Raw genomic sequence first — 13,890 nt, forward strand, 5'->3', positions numbered from 1 at the left:
AAAAATGTCATACTAAATCCATACGTAATTAATGGGGTTGGATTGGAGCTTGCATAAAACAACCATTATATTTTTGTCCAATCTTAAGTTGAATCGAGTCTCCTAAACCAAATGAATAATGATGTATTATTTCAGCGTACAAACCTGGACGTAAACTTGGCGGTGAACAACCTATTGTCTCGCGACGACGAGGAAGGCGAGGAGCCGGAGAGCGGCGAGGGCGGCGACGGCTACGTGCCCGAGGACCTCATCTCGCTGCTGGACGGCGGCTTCCACGCGGCGCAGCAGGACAACTCCGTCATCATCGACGCCGACGCCATGTTCTCGGAGGACATCTTCGGGTACGCGGCTATCAGAAGGTACACCCGCCGCGCTCTGCTCTCCTCTCTCCGTCACTCCCCTCCTGTACTGTATTGTGTTGTGTTACACACCTAGCTCACTACCCGATCTAATGGCACGCTCATGCTTACGCCGATCCCGTTGTTTATACAATGCCAATTTTATTATTTTGCACGTAATTTCACATTTGAATTTAATCTTCGATAATATAATTATGTGTCTCGAACATAACACTTGTCGCCAGATTTTCTGTGGTCTGGCGCTGTCGTCTAGGGAATGAAGCAATATGACTCCACTCTATACCTTGTAATGTAGTTATTTAAAAAAGTGTAAACAAACCGGAGCCGTAAAAATTTGACGGATCCAGGGGTAGTAAACCTATCAAGGCCAGAGTGAAGAACTATTTTGAACTGCTGACCGAGGGTCGCCATCTTGCCAAACAAATTTGCTTATTTAATCTTTATTGCGCAAGGAAAATACAACTATACAAGGCGGACTTAATGCTATAAGGCATTCTCTATCAGTCAACCTTTGGGCAAAACAGTCAAAACAGAGAAATTGTAGGTGTTGCAACATTAGTTTATATTAAAATCAAAATAATTGTTTAAGTTAATTGCATAATTTATTAAGCAAACCTATTTCAATTTATTTATTATTATAATTTAATATGTATAAGAATAAACATACACACAGATATTAATATACTATAATTTAATATGTATAAGAATAAACATACACACACATATTAATATACGCCTCTCACACCTCCGAAGGTATACCAATACGTATCCCTAGGACCAGGGCCGGATTAAGGGTAGAGCGAGTGGAGCGGCCGCTCTAGGCGCCGAATGGTAAGGGGGCGCCAAAATCGTCATTGCGTGGGCGCACAAATAGCCCAGAATGGCGAGAGGAGCCGGGAATTAATTATATTCAACTATTGAAAATCTAGATCTTAAGAGTGAAGTGTGGAGTGGATGTAGATGTGGTGACAAAGATTGAGATGGGTATGTTCAGGTGGTTCGGGCATGTAGAGAGGATGGATGAGAGGAGAGTAACGAAGAAAGTATATGAAAAAAGAGTGGATGGGTCAGTTGGAAGTGGAAGACCTACGCGAACTTTTCTTGTTCAAATCGGGGAAATATTGCAAAAAGGCCAGGTCAGAAGTACTCGAAACCGACGAGCGTGTATGAGAAACGTTATGAAAGTGTGTGAAGCGAAAGTGATTTGTCAGGATCGTAGTAAATGGAAATCCGTGATCTCTGCCTACCCCTCTGGGAAACAGGCGTGATTGTATGTATGTATGTATGAAAATCTAGATTTGTGATTGTGATTTGTGATTCAGATTATCTGAAAAGTAGCACCATGTCCAACATTCATAAGGTGGAAGCTGTTGCTAGGGCGACGTGAAAGATGTTTCTAGCTCTAGCCAAACCACATTGTTGCGAATGTTGCGATGCCGAACGACAAAGTCAAAGTTACGGGATTATCCAAACGCTCAGTGTTTATCCACAATCCAAAGCGGAGTTCCTCTTAAAGTCAAAGGCGCAAAACGTCTCAGAGAGGCGCAATTTTGTATGAGTCAAAGGAGCGTCAGCGTGGTGACTTCTAAGCACTAGAAAACCGAAGGTCACGTGTCGTAATGGCAAACCACCGATGCCCATTATGGCATCCCGACGCTGACAAAACAGTTACTGTGGCCTAATTACTTAACTCCGTGTTATAAAAATAAAACTGATGACGAAATAAGTCCTAGAAGTCGAGAACGTAAGCACCCTGTGAAATCTAAATACCCCAAAATATGCCAAAGTTCTGCAATTAGAGTCGAACTTCTCGACTTCGCAATGTCTGTCCAAGTTGGACATTGTTTTTCTCTCCCATTCCTTGCCGTGGCCCTGAACTGAAGCTAGTTATCAGTTCTTGGTCTACCAGAGCTTGTGGTCTTTGGTCTCTTTTGTTTCATTACAGTCATTTGTCTTGTCCTAGTGAACTCCTCAATGAACACGCCGCGCAGGAAAGCTTTAACCTCGCGTACGTTTGGCCTATGAAAGACAGGGGCTTCACACCTCCCCATAAATACATACATACATAATAGGAAAAATTTTCGCGCTCGCTTCGCTCGCGTTTACTAATTCTGCCTGTTACAAATACATGTGATATATTTTAGTTAAATACTTAGTCAAATGGTTGAAATGTCAGGCGGACACAGCGAATCTATAAGGATAGCGTTTTGGCTTCGGACCTTAAAAAAATTTAAACAAGGGGGTGCCAAAACCATATCTCGCTCTACCCTGATCGAGTGCGCGGGCCGGCGCTGCCTAGGACGAACACTAGTTAACAATAAACTTGATTCGTGTTTCGAACTCGGACATCGAGTTCAACATGGTTCCGCAAAAAATTAAAATAAAATAGAAGCAGTCAGAATATTTGTATATTATGTATGTAACGTAGTCATTTAATAACCGTTCTTTCTGACTAGTACTATTAATCTACTCAAAACGCCTTCAATTTCTAGTTTTATGTTCTGAAATATGTAACTTCGAAATTGTGCCTACTCGGAAAGTCCGGCATAAAAGAGAAAGGCAAAACCGGCTGTGATAAACAAGGAGTTGCCAACATTTTTTAGGCTTTATTGGAAATAAGTCGAGTGTAAACAATATCAATATATATAAGTACGGTTTTGGCTTATGATAGTTGTACCGTTTTTGATTTTAACATCGAAATACAGTTTTGGTAATGATTCGTGTGGTGTTACTAAAATCATTCGAAAATATTAAATAAAAATAAAATATATGTGACATGGTTGTGAAGAATGATAAGAGGTGAACAGAACTAAGCCTACACTGCATTATTCATCATCATATTTAAGTTGGTAGAATTATCGTAAGTTCTACCCGTTTTTTATTATTTTTGCTTAAGTATATGTAGATTGTCCAACATGTGGCGACAAATATTTCAAAAGAGAGTAGGTATAGTAAAAATTAACTTTTTAATAAAAAATAAAACCGCCCTCAAAAAAAGCGTGTTACAAAACACGGAAAAACTAAAAAGCCAAAAATAATAAACCTTCGAATTCAGATTTCTTATTGAATTGCAATAATCTAAACATCCAAATTATAAACAAATCAATTGTTTTTGTAGTCGGTACCAGACCTGTTCGTCGCCTTGCTATTTCCTGTTTGCCCCACCCAACCATACGCAGGCTGGCCCCGACTCCAAAAATAATTGATTTGTTTATAATTTGGATGTTTAGATTATTGCAATTCGATAAGAAATCTGAATTCGAAGGTTTATTATTTTTGGCTTTTTAGTTTTTCCGTGTTTTGTAACACGCTTTTTTTGAAGGCGGTTTTATTTTTTATTAAAAAGTTAATTTATTTGTTGATTTTTAGTGGTTCCTAGTGATATTATATGTATCAGTCCGAATATATGTACAGTAGTGAAAGAATTGTCCTTTAACTCCTAACCATTGAGGAGTTGACCTTCCATCATCAGCTCAGCCACATAAAATTATTACCATCAGACGCAAATACTGGTGTACCTTTGAAAAATGCACAAAAAACATTACATGTGCCTATAACATTTGAAGAGTTCCCTCGATTTCTCCAAGATCCCATCATCAGACACTGACTTGGTGCCAATGGGACCATCTCGGGGTTATACCCGTTCGATCAAAAAAAAATTTTTAAAAATCGGTCCACGATTCTCGGAGATATCGAGTAACATACATAAAAAAAAAAAAAAAATAAATAAAAAAAAAAAAACATTCAGTCGAATTGAGAACCTCCTCCTTTTTTGAAGTCGGTTAAAAAGGCGATGGCCAGCGACGCCCTGTTACAAATTTTAATGTTTTTCATTACACGTGCACTTTAGTACATTACTACAGAGGCCGGGACAAATGGGGTTGCCGGCCGAAGACATATAGACGGCCGAGCGAAGCGAGGCGGGATAGGTCTGAGGCGGGCAACCCCATTTCCCGCCGAGGTATGTATAGTGCTTTTCTCAAACATGGTATGAAATAAATAAAGTCTACTGAAAATAGTAACTTTGGATGGCTGTATCTCCTAAACGGTGCGTCGTAGCGCAAAAATAATCGAATTTTCGTTCCCCTTTAATTCCCCGTATACGCCTATAAAAAAACAAAAAATTAAATATGGAAAAAAAACAAGACCTCTAACAAAAAAAAATTAAAAAAAAAAAACGAAAAAAATTTTTTTTGTATGAAGACGCACCCAAAATCAAATATTGTCTAGGGCCCGTACCAGTTGCAGTCGGCACGTCTATAAAGCCCCTTATAGTTTTTTTTTAATTGGCTAAATACCTGGATGTTATGTCACAATTATCTGTGTTTGGAAATTAAAAAAGAAGACTGCCGGCCTTGGCCTGCAAGGTTTGTATGAAATTCCATTATCTATCAATCGTCCTAGCCGCACCTGCAACGTCATACTTCGCTGACAATTATAAGGTGTGTGTGTGGATTGAGTGAGCACCTTCCGAAAATAAAAATAAATATGCTAATCATTTAGTAAAAGTTCTAAAACAATTGTAAAACGAATCTCTGAATTTGTAAAAAGATAAATCAAAAGATACAGCCATTAACATGTGCTCACTCAGTTCTCACAAACTACCAACGAAAACAATGAATATATTCATTTAACATATAATATTTATATACTAACATTTAGTAAAAAATAGGCCAACCTACCTCTATAAATATTAGATCACCTAGTGACGTATTTAATTTTTTACAAATAGTTTCTTATGCTCACTCAATCCTCACACTTTTGAAAAGCCGAATTTTGATGAAAAACATAAGATTTAGACCGCTATTATATGTGTATAGTTTAGTAAAAGTGAAATGGGAATTTGTAAAATACAAAACGAACCACTAACGTGTCAGGTTTTTTTATAATACATTTTTGTAAGTGCTCACTCAGTCCACACGTTTTGAGAAAGTTAAAAATGTAAATATCTTACGATTTGTAGCACCTAAGACACTCGAAAGTACTTCAACATTTAGTAAAAATTTTTACTAAATATCCACCATCTAATATTTTATATTCGTTGTCTGGTTTTAAAGATATTCAGACATAACTTTTCTCATACAAATGAATTAAGTAGGGTCACCACACTATGTCGGCTCCTGATTTTCCCCACCTTCCCATTGTCATATTGAGATTGGGGAGTTTCGTTCAATTTTGATAATAGTTTATATTAAACTAATACCATAAATTTCGTCAAATTAATACGCTACGGGAGCGAAAATGCTAAAATGGAAAGGAGTCCCCCTTTCAATTTGGGAATTTCAGTTAAATATACTAGTGTTATTAACTAGACTAATCGAAAAAAAAAATGTCCATTAAGAACAACTCATTTAAAAGATGTTGCGAAAGAAGTCTTTAAAATCGAGGTTCCGCTCTCGACTGTTTCCTCCTTTAAAACTTCTTTAAACTGAACGAAATTTGAGAATCTGAATTTCTGAATAACAATGAAATAATCTGTGTCGGACCATTTAGATTTTTTGGCTAATTGTCTTCTATCTATGTTATCTTGAGTATCACACCTTTTTTGCAGCCATATTGAAAAATCCCGTTTTTAGAAATTTTTGATTGGCTCTAGCGTCTTTTAAAATAATAAATAACGTTAAGGTTTGAGGAGTTTCCTCAATTCCTCATGAATCCGATTATATTATAAGAAATCGAAGCTTGACAAACTTTGACTTCAAAACATATGCTTAACAAACATAACTAAATAAATGTCACTGTTCTGAACTTAAATGCATGCTTTTCTTACAAAAATACCAAAGTCACTATGAGTGTGCCGTTCAGGTTTGAGGAGTTTGGTTCTGGCCATCATCAGCAGTTCCACTGCACCAAATGTCACTGTTCTGGACGAAAGTGCATGCTGTTCTTATAAAAATACCAAAGTCACTATAAGTATGCCGTACAGATTTGAAGAGTTCGGTTCTGACCATCATCAGAAATTCCACTGCACCAAATGTCACTGTTCTGGATGAAAGTGCATGCTGTTCTTATAAAAATGGCAAAGTCACTATAAGCGTGCCGTTCAGATTTGAGGAGTTTGGTTCTGGCCATCATCAGCAGTTCCACTGCACCAAATGTCACTGTTCTGAACGAAAGTGCATGATGTTCTTATAAAAATACCAAAGTCACTAAAAGCGTGCCGTTCAGATTTGAGGAGTTCGGTTCTGACCATCATCAGAAATTCCACTGCACCAAATGTCACTGTTCTGGACGAAAGTGCATGCTGTTCTTATAAAAATGGCAAAGTCACTATAAGCGTGCCGTTCAGATTTGAGGAGTTTGGTTCTGGCCATCATCAGCAGTTCCACTGCACCAAATGTCACTGTTCTGGATGAAAGTGCATGCTGTTCTTATAAAAATACCAAAGTCACTATAAGCGTGCCGTTCAGATTTGAGGAGTTCGGTTCTGACCATCATCAGAAATTCCACTGCACCAAATGTCACTGTTCTGTACGAAAGTGCATGCTGTTCGTATAAAAATACCCAAGTCACTATAAGCGTGCCGTTCAGATTTGAAGAGTTCCGTTCTGGCCATCATCAGCAGTTCCACTGCACCAAATGTCACTGTTCCGTACCTAAATGCATGCTGTTCCTTTATTAACACAAAAATCACCATATGTATGCCTTTCAGATTTGAGGAGTTCCCTCGATTTCTCCAGGATCCCATCATCAGAACTGGGTTCTGAGAAAAATGGGACCAATCTGTATGTATATACATTCAATCAAAAAAAAATTTTCAAAATCGGTCCAGGAACGACGGAGATATCGAGGAACAAACATAAAAAATAAAAAAAAAAAAACATACAGACGACTTGATAACCGTCCTTCTTGAGATATGAGGCGACGGTTAAAAATAGCAAAAAAATCAAAACTGTCCGACACAGATAAAAATAATAATATAAATTTGTGTTGAAAAAATCATTGCTCTATCTTCAAAAACCAGGGAGGAAGTCGAGAGTGTTTGTATGGAGAATTGACCTGTATCGTATCGTCTTAAGCGAAATTACATGTTATTGGAATGAAATGGAAAATAGTGAGCTCAATTATTTTTAAATAGGAAAAAATTAACAGGTACCAACATTACTTGGTAAACAACCCTTTTAATGGTTTGTTTACACTTTTTTAATACCTTAAAAGTACAAGAGTTAGTAGTTACATATATCCAAATCGAAGCGTCAACTCTGGTTACTATGCATTGACTAGACATACAATTTTATTCTTATTCACTGACTGCATATGACTACGACTCCCCGATAAGGATTGGTTGCACCAAACCTTTTGCCACAATCAAAACGTTAAAACGTACGTAGGTTCAGTTATATGACTTATATGGCAAGTTTCATAATATTTCACAGTAGTGTGATCTGTGTGATGCCATAGTTAGTATTATGATGCTTGGTGCGACTCTTCACGCGAGTTCACCTTATGACCTTATGGACTTTGATTAATTGTTTATAAAGCAGTCGCAGTGGTGGGAACAACAGCGGGCGCGGGACGGTGAACCGCGAGAGCAGCAGCTCGACGCAGGAGCGGCCCTCGGAGTTCAGCCGGTGGCGCGACCGCCAGTACTTCGGGCCGCGCAGGTGGCTCGAGTCGGCGCTGCGCGACACATCCTGGGATAAAGACAACAGTAATTATATCTTAAATCATTATTTACGCCTTCTTATCAAGATTCAATTGTACAATAAAATTTGGGCCAAGCACTTTTTCAAAGATTCTTCTATTCCTGATGAAAAATCCATCTCCATTTCAATTTTTTTATTTTGTTCAGCCGAAAGCAAGAAAAAAGATTCTGCTATGGCTGCATCACCACTTTGGGTGTCCGAGGAGTTAGAATACTGGGACAGCAACATCCGATTCACTCACATAGCCGCGACATACAGCGAGCTCGTGGCCATCTCCACGCAGGGCCAACTCCACCAGTGGCGCTGGGCTGACGCGCACCCTTACCAACGCACAGACGTAAGTTAAATCACTTCTTATGTTACTATTTTAGCCACTAGGTCTTTGGCGTTCACAAAGTCCACATCGAATTGGCCCTTTATGGCCATGTCCATGTAGTCTAAATGACAATAGTACTTGATTCATTTTGATTTCAAGGCAAATTTTTCGCACGTAATGCATTTCAAACGCAACGTAACGTTTAGTTTTGTGAAGTACATAAGGTACAGCAGGCAAATCTCGGCTGGGGGGCAAATGTAACTAGTCCATTTTTTATGTTTTGAGTGTCCACCGGTTATATATGGTAGGCGTGTTCAGTGGATACATGTAGAACTCAACATCATAGTGTAATAATGGAATAAATGGATTAGTTACAATGGGCACCCCCAGTCGAGATTTGCCCCGCTGTACCTTAATTAGTTACATATATATCATGTATATTTATATAACTACTAGCTATTGACCGCGGCTTCGCTCGCGTTAGAAAGAGACAAAAAGTAGCCTATGTCACTCTCCATTACTTCAAATATCTCCACTTCAAATATCACGTCAATTTGTCGCTCCGTTTTGCCGTGAAAGACGGACAAACAAACAGACACACACACTTTCCCATTTATAATATTAGTATGGATGTAGACCCATGTTATCTTATTATAAATTCACTGTGCATAGCTAGACCCTTTCAATTTGACTTTTTTTTTTAATATACATAATTATGTACCAATATATTTTGAATAATTAAATTGTTACATGCAATTCAATTTCGTCAAGAATCTTAATTGCTTTGCGAACCATTTGCAATACATCATTGACTTGTAATGCATTATTTAAATCATGTGTAATATGTACCGTATAAATCCGCGTTTCTTGTACTAATATATCTAACTTCGCCTGGCTAGCTGAGCGGGTCAAAATCAAAATAAACTAAATCTAATAAGTCGTTGTTTGTAGAACCTTCACTAAAACTAGATGTTAATGTAAATGTTAAAATGGGCCGGCGAATTTAGGTACACTAGGCGAAGAGGTATAAGACTTGTACATACAAGCCAGATTACATCATTATTGGTACATACAGTTTGTACTTTATGCTGTTAAAAAGTATCAAACTTATTTTGCATTATATCATTGACACAAAGGTCGTACGTTTCAAAATAAGGCAGTACAGATGTAGTGCGAAAAGAGTTGCATTCGTATTGTTATGGAAACGTACGAAAGTGTCATGCTATTTCAGTCAGTCTCAGTACAAGATGTACTGACATTGACTGAACTAGCGTGACAAATACGAACGTACTTTCCATCAGATGCGACTAAGGTAAATCACTGGCCAGTTTATAATTTAAAAAAAAACACGAACGTTTCCGAAGGAAACCCTTTTCGCACTACATCTGTAATCAGTTTAAGAAAGAACAATTAATTTCAACTTCAATGATTGCTCAAACTCATTACTGCTGTAGGTACTTTAAATACTGATACATAATTATGTAGTACTAAGGGCCGGTTGCATTAAACCGTCTGTCACCGTTAAAGCGTTTGTTAAATTTTATTGTATGGGAAGTTCCATAGACGTCTGCTGTGTGACGATGATGTGTATGTCAAATGTGGTTGATGCAACTGGCCCTAAATCTTCAAATATATTTCAAAAATTTCTGTAACTTTGCACGCATGCACTTTGCCCAGTTTCTATTTGTGGAAACTTGTTATTGGCTCATTGTTTTTATGTTATAAGCCTTATTGTAACTTTAGCTGTAAGTTTTAGTAACAAATAAAATAAAATAAACTTCAAATTTATTTATTAAATAATTGCTTCTGTACTACGCGATTGCGAGGTCTAGTGATGACCCACCGATATGGATATATTGACGCATTGCCATTGTCATTCATATTATAATTATGTGACTACTGATACGTAAACCATAATCGATAAGATTTTACTAATAGAACTACCCTGATGGGGAGACTTGTAAACCCTGCAAGCCTTTATGGCATACAGTACTTGTTGAGTATTTTACTCAAAGATCAACTCGATTACTGGAAGACAGTCTTCTATCTATTTCCGTAACGTGTATGTGAACCTATTGTGTACATTAAAGTGATTACTATGACTGCCAGCCACCATTACAGAGAACGCAATACAACTGAAGTCACCACACAGTGATTGATCCCTGTACATACCAATTCACCAATGGGAGCTTTACCTATCAGTATTAATCGTATATCGTAATAGAATAGAGCGATAGCGCTGTATTATCAGTGTAAATTAATATTTTACTGTGTAAACTGGGTTGAAAAATTATAAAATATATAGTTGAGTATTAGAGAAAAGCTTCAAAATTAATTTATGTCAACCATATCATTACTTAAAATTTAGCTATAGCCATATCTACTGCACCTTAGTTATTTGCTTGTTACTGTTTTTAAGTTCTCGCGCTTTGTACACATATTTAAAGTCACACACAGGTCGAACGCGAATAATTAACATTATTTTACCTTTCTTCAAAAGTTTCGGCCAGATTACACTGGCCGTGATAAAAAAATGATGATGAATGATGAGGTAAAATAATGTTAATTAATCGCGTTCGACCTGTGTGTGACTTTAAATATGAGTTACTTTTTTTCATTATCACTGTTACAAATCAGTAATGCATTTCCAATTTAACAAGTGATATGTATTTAAGATATTATTATAGATTATAGGAAAAATAAACCATAGATAAGCTGTTAGTTGGGACCTATTCCGTAACCCTCTGTAGTTTGGAAATGTATACTTCTAATAGTGCTTTAAAATGATATGACGCCCGATTTTCAATCCGAAGCCACGGGTTCAAACCAAAATTTTCAGAACTTCTGTACGAAATATCATTTGATATTTACGAACGGCTTTTTCGGTGAATGAACACATCTCACGGAAACCTGCATAAATGCGAAGACATTCAAAGGTGTATGTGAAGTCCCCATTCCGCATTATTGAGCTAGCGTGGGAACTATAGCCCGAACCCTCTTACGCATGGAAGGAGTCCGTACCCAGCAGTGGGACCTAGGCTCAATTATTTGCTTATTATTATAGTGCTTCAATAATCATTGCATTGCGAGTAAATTCATGAATCTTATGAGGACCTTATTTCTGAAACATGATGATCGTCAGAGCTGATTTAGCGATTTTGTTTTTGCGAAGGTTAACCCCACGTATGCGGCCTGTCAATTTTGATCATTGAAAAAATGTCCTTGACATTTAAAATAAAAATATTATAGATTAAAATTTCCACGCACGGATCCGTGTCTAAGCATACGAGGGGTTGATTTATCATAATCGTGCTACATAAAAAGGTGGTAATTTGTACCTATTTCGACTTTTCTTCGTCAAAATTGCATCACACCTAATGTAACAGTACCTACTAGCTACATTGTTTTTTATTTAAAGCAGGGCTTAGCACATGGTTTATGCATAGCTCATGATTATGTCGTCGCGACATGGACGTTGTCGTCCTTATGTCATTATACAAGAATTAGAAAATTACATAAGGAAATTGCCAGTAACTGGCCAGCGTCCAATAACTGGCCACCCTATATTAAATTTTTTTTTACATATAAATAGCTAATTTTTATATAACATTTCTATTACTGGCCACGTTATGCTGTAATGAATTCTGTTTATCAGTATACAGAGTTCATTTTTAGTATAAGGTGGCCAGTTACTGGAAGGGGGCCAGTTACTGGCAATTTACCTTATCGTCTTTATCGCGGTGAGATAATTTCAAATCATGCAAATGTTAACCTTGATGACGAGAAATGTTTGACTTTGATATATGAATGCATGTGTTGTTGGTGTTTGAAGGCGTCTGGTGCGGGATGCGCGTACCACCCTCGTTCCAACTGGCTGGGGCTGGCGGCCGGCGAGCGCGTGGTCAGCGTCGGCGCGGCCGGCATCCGCGTGTCTGTGCTCTCCGACACCGGCAGGATCGCCACCTTCCTCGATGAATCCATCGGTATATAACACTGATACTTTTGTTTTGATAAGTATTTTATATGTACACGAAAAGAATGATTAGGTGGAAATCATGGAAATATATTATTTGTATTGGATTAGCCAATAAAACTGTGTTACTTATTGTATACCGACACATGTCAGTGACGCAAATGTAACAGCTTTCGTGAATCTACCGGCATCCCGTTCGAAAACGCCTGTTCCCAATAATTGAAGATTCGAGAACCACTGGTTTGGAAATAAAAACAACACTTGCTATATCGTATATGTGATTTTTCTGTAGAAAAAAAGAAAAGACATAAACATTGAAATCAATTAAATGTTTACTGTGTTTTACACCAAAAGCACAACTGTTTTGATAAGTGAAATCATTTTAATTATCCAACAATGGAAACTAACATTAATAATAGTTCCTATTCTAATACCTAACTGTATAAATGTTGCGTTTTTTTTGTTTTGATACATAAATATAACACGATATATTTTCTTTTAGCGCATGCACTAGGCGCATCCCGCTTAGAGCATCCTCTACAGACATTCTCGGAGTTTGGCTCCGACAGGGCTGTATCACTGCACGTGTGCTCACTGTACACTGTTGCCAGACTGGAATCAGGAGCGCTTTATTGGTGGTAAGTACAATATATGTACTAAAAAATATTAAATTATGCATTCACAATAATATGGATCAATCAAAATTTGGTACATCGAAGATTGCCTGTGTTGTGTGGGATAATGTGATACAGATATGAATATACACTAGATGAAGTAAATAGCACTATTTGTATAGGAAACAAGCGTGCCGACTTTTTACCTGTCACTGAGACGTCACGGTCTACATTTAGTGATGAGAAATCCTAAACGATTCAAAGACTCCAATGCCCCTCCGCTCCGCTACGATGCAGCTGTCTCTCTCTTACACATACATTTTATATCTGCGGGCTAGCTCGCTCATTCCCTGCTCCCCTGCAAACCACCCCAAAAATCGAGTAGTACGCTGAGTAGATTCAATGAGGGACGGCACGCACACAATCACAACGATATTAGACAAAATTTCATTATTGAATTATTTCTTGATTTTTAGGTTGGTTCCTACCTATTGATATTATAAGTAGCAGGCTGAATATGCGTACAGTAGTGAAAAAAATATCCTTTAACTCCTAACCATGAGGTGTTGACCTTCCATCATCAGCTCAGTCACATAAAATTATTACCATCAGGCGTAAATACTGGTGTAGCTTTGAAAAATACACTAAAACATTACATGTGCCTATAAGATTTGAAGAGTTCCCTCGATTTCCCAAGATCCTATCATCAGATCCCGACTTGGTGCCAACGGGACCATCTCTGGGTTATACCCGTTAGATTAAAAAAAAATATATTTGAAAATCGATTCACGAATCTCGGAGATATCGAGTAACATACATACATATATCAGTCGAATTGAGAACCTCCGCCTTTTTTTGAAGTCTTTTAAAACAGAACTATTTTCTCTTAACAACCAAGGTAGGGTAACCATGTTGTGACCAAAATAACAGGAATGATAAAACCAATGATACCCATGATAATTAACTAGTTTAACAACTCGCC

The 13,890-nt window shown here is 37.6% G+C and overlaps 1 protein-coding gene across 15 annotated transcripts in view; it reads left to right on the forward strand.

Annotated features, from left to right (window-relative positions):
* LOC125240549 (E3 ubiquitin-protein ligase hyd) overlaps positions 1 to 13,890 on the forward strand; it is a 61,808-nt gene that overhangs the window by 7,849 nt on the left and 40,069 nt on the right. For 11 of the 15 annotated variants that reach the window (XM_048148464.1, XM_048148468.1, XM_048148475.1 and 8 more), the window contains exons 4-8: positions 136 to 359; positions 7,841 to 8,010; positions 8,152 to 8,342; positions 12,154 to 12,304; positions 12,797 to 12,932. In XM_048148464.1, the coding sequence (XP_048004421.1) occupies positions 136 to 359; positions 7,841 to 8,010; positions 8,152 to 8,342; positions 12,154 to 12,304; positions 12,797 to 12,932 (872 nt within the window). The remainder of the gene's footprint in view (positions 1 to 135; positions 360 to 7,840; positions 8,011 to 8,151; positions 8,343 to 12,153; positions 12,305 to 12,796; positions 12,933 to 13,890) is intronic. The other 4 variants (XM_048148465.1, XM_048148477.1, XM_048148469.1 and 1 more) reach the window with 3 other exon arrangements.

The sequence above is a fragment of the Leguminivora glycinivorella genome, chromosome Z, assembly GCF_023078275.1.
Source record: "Leguminivora glycinivorella isolate SPB_JAAS2020 chromosome Z, LegGlyc_1.1, whole genome shotgun sequence".
Taxonomy (NCBI): Eukaryota; Metazoa; Arthropoda; class Insecta; order Lepidoptera; family Tortricidae; genus Leguminivora; species Leguminivora glycinivorella.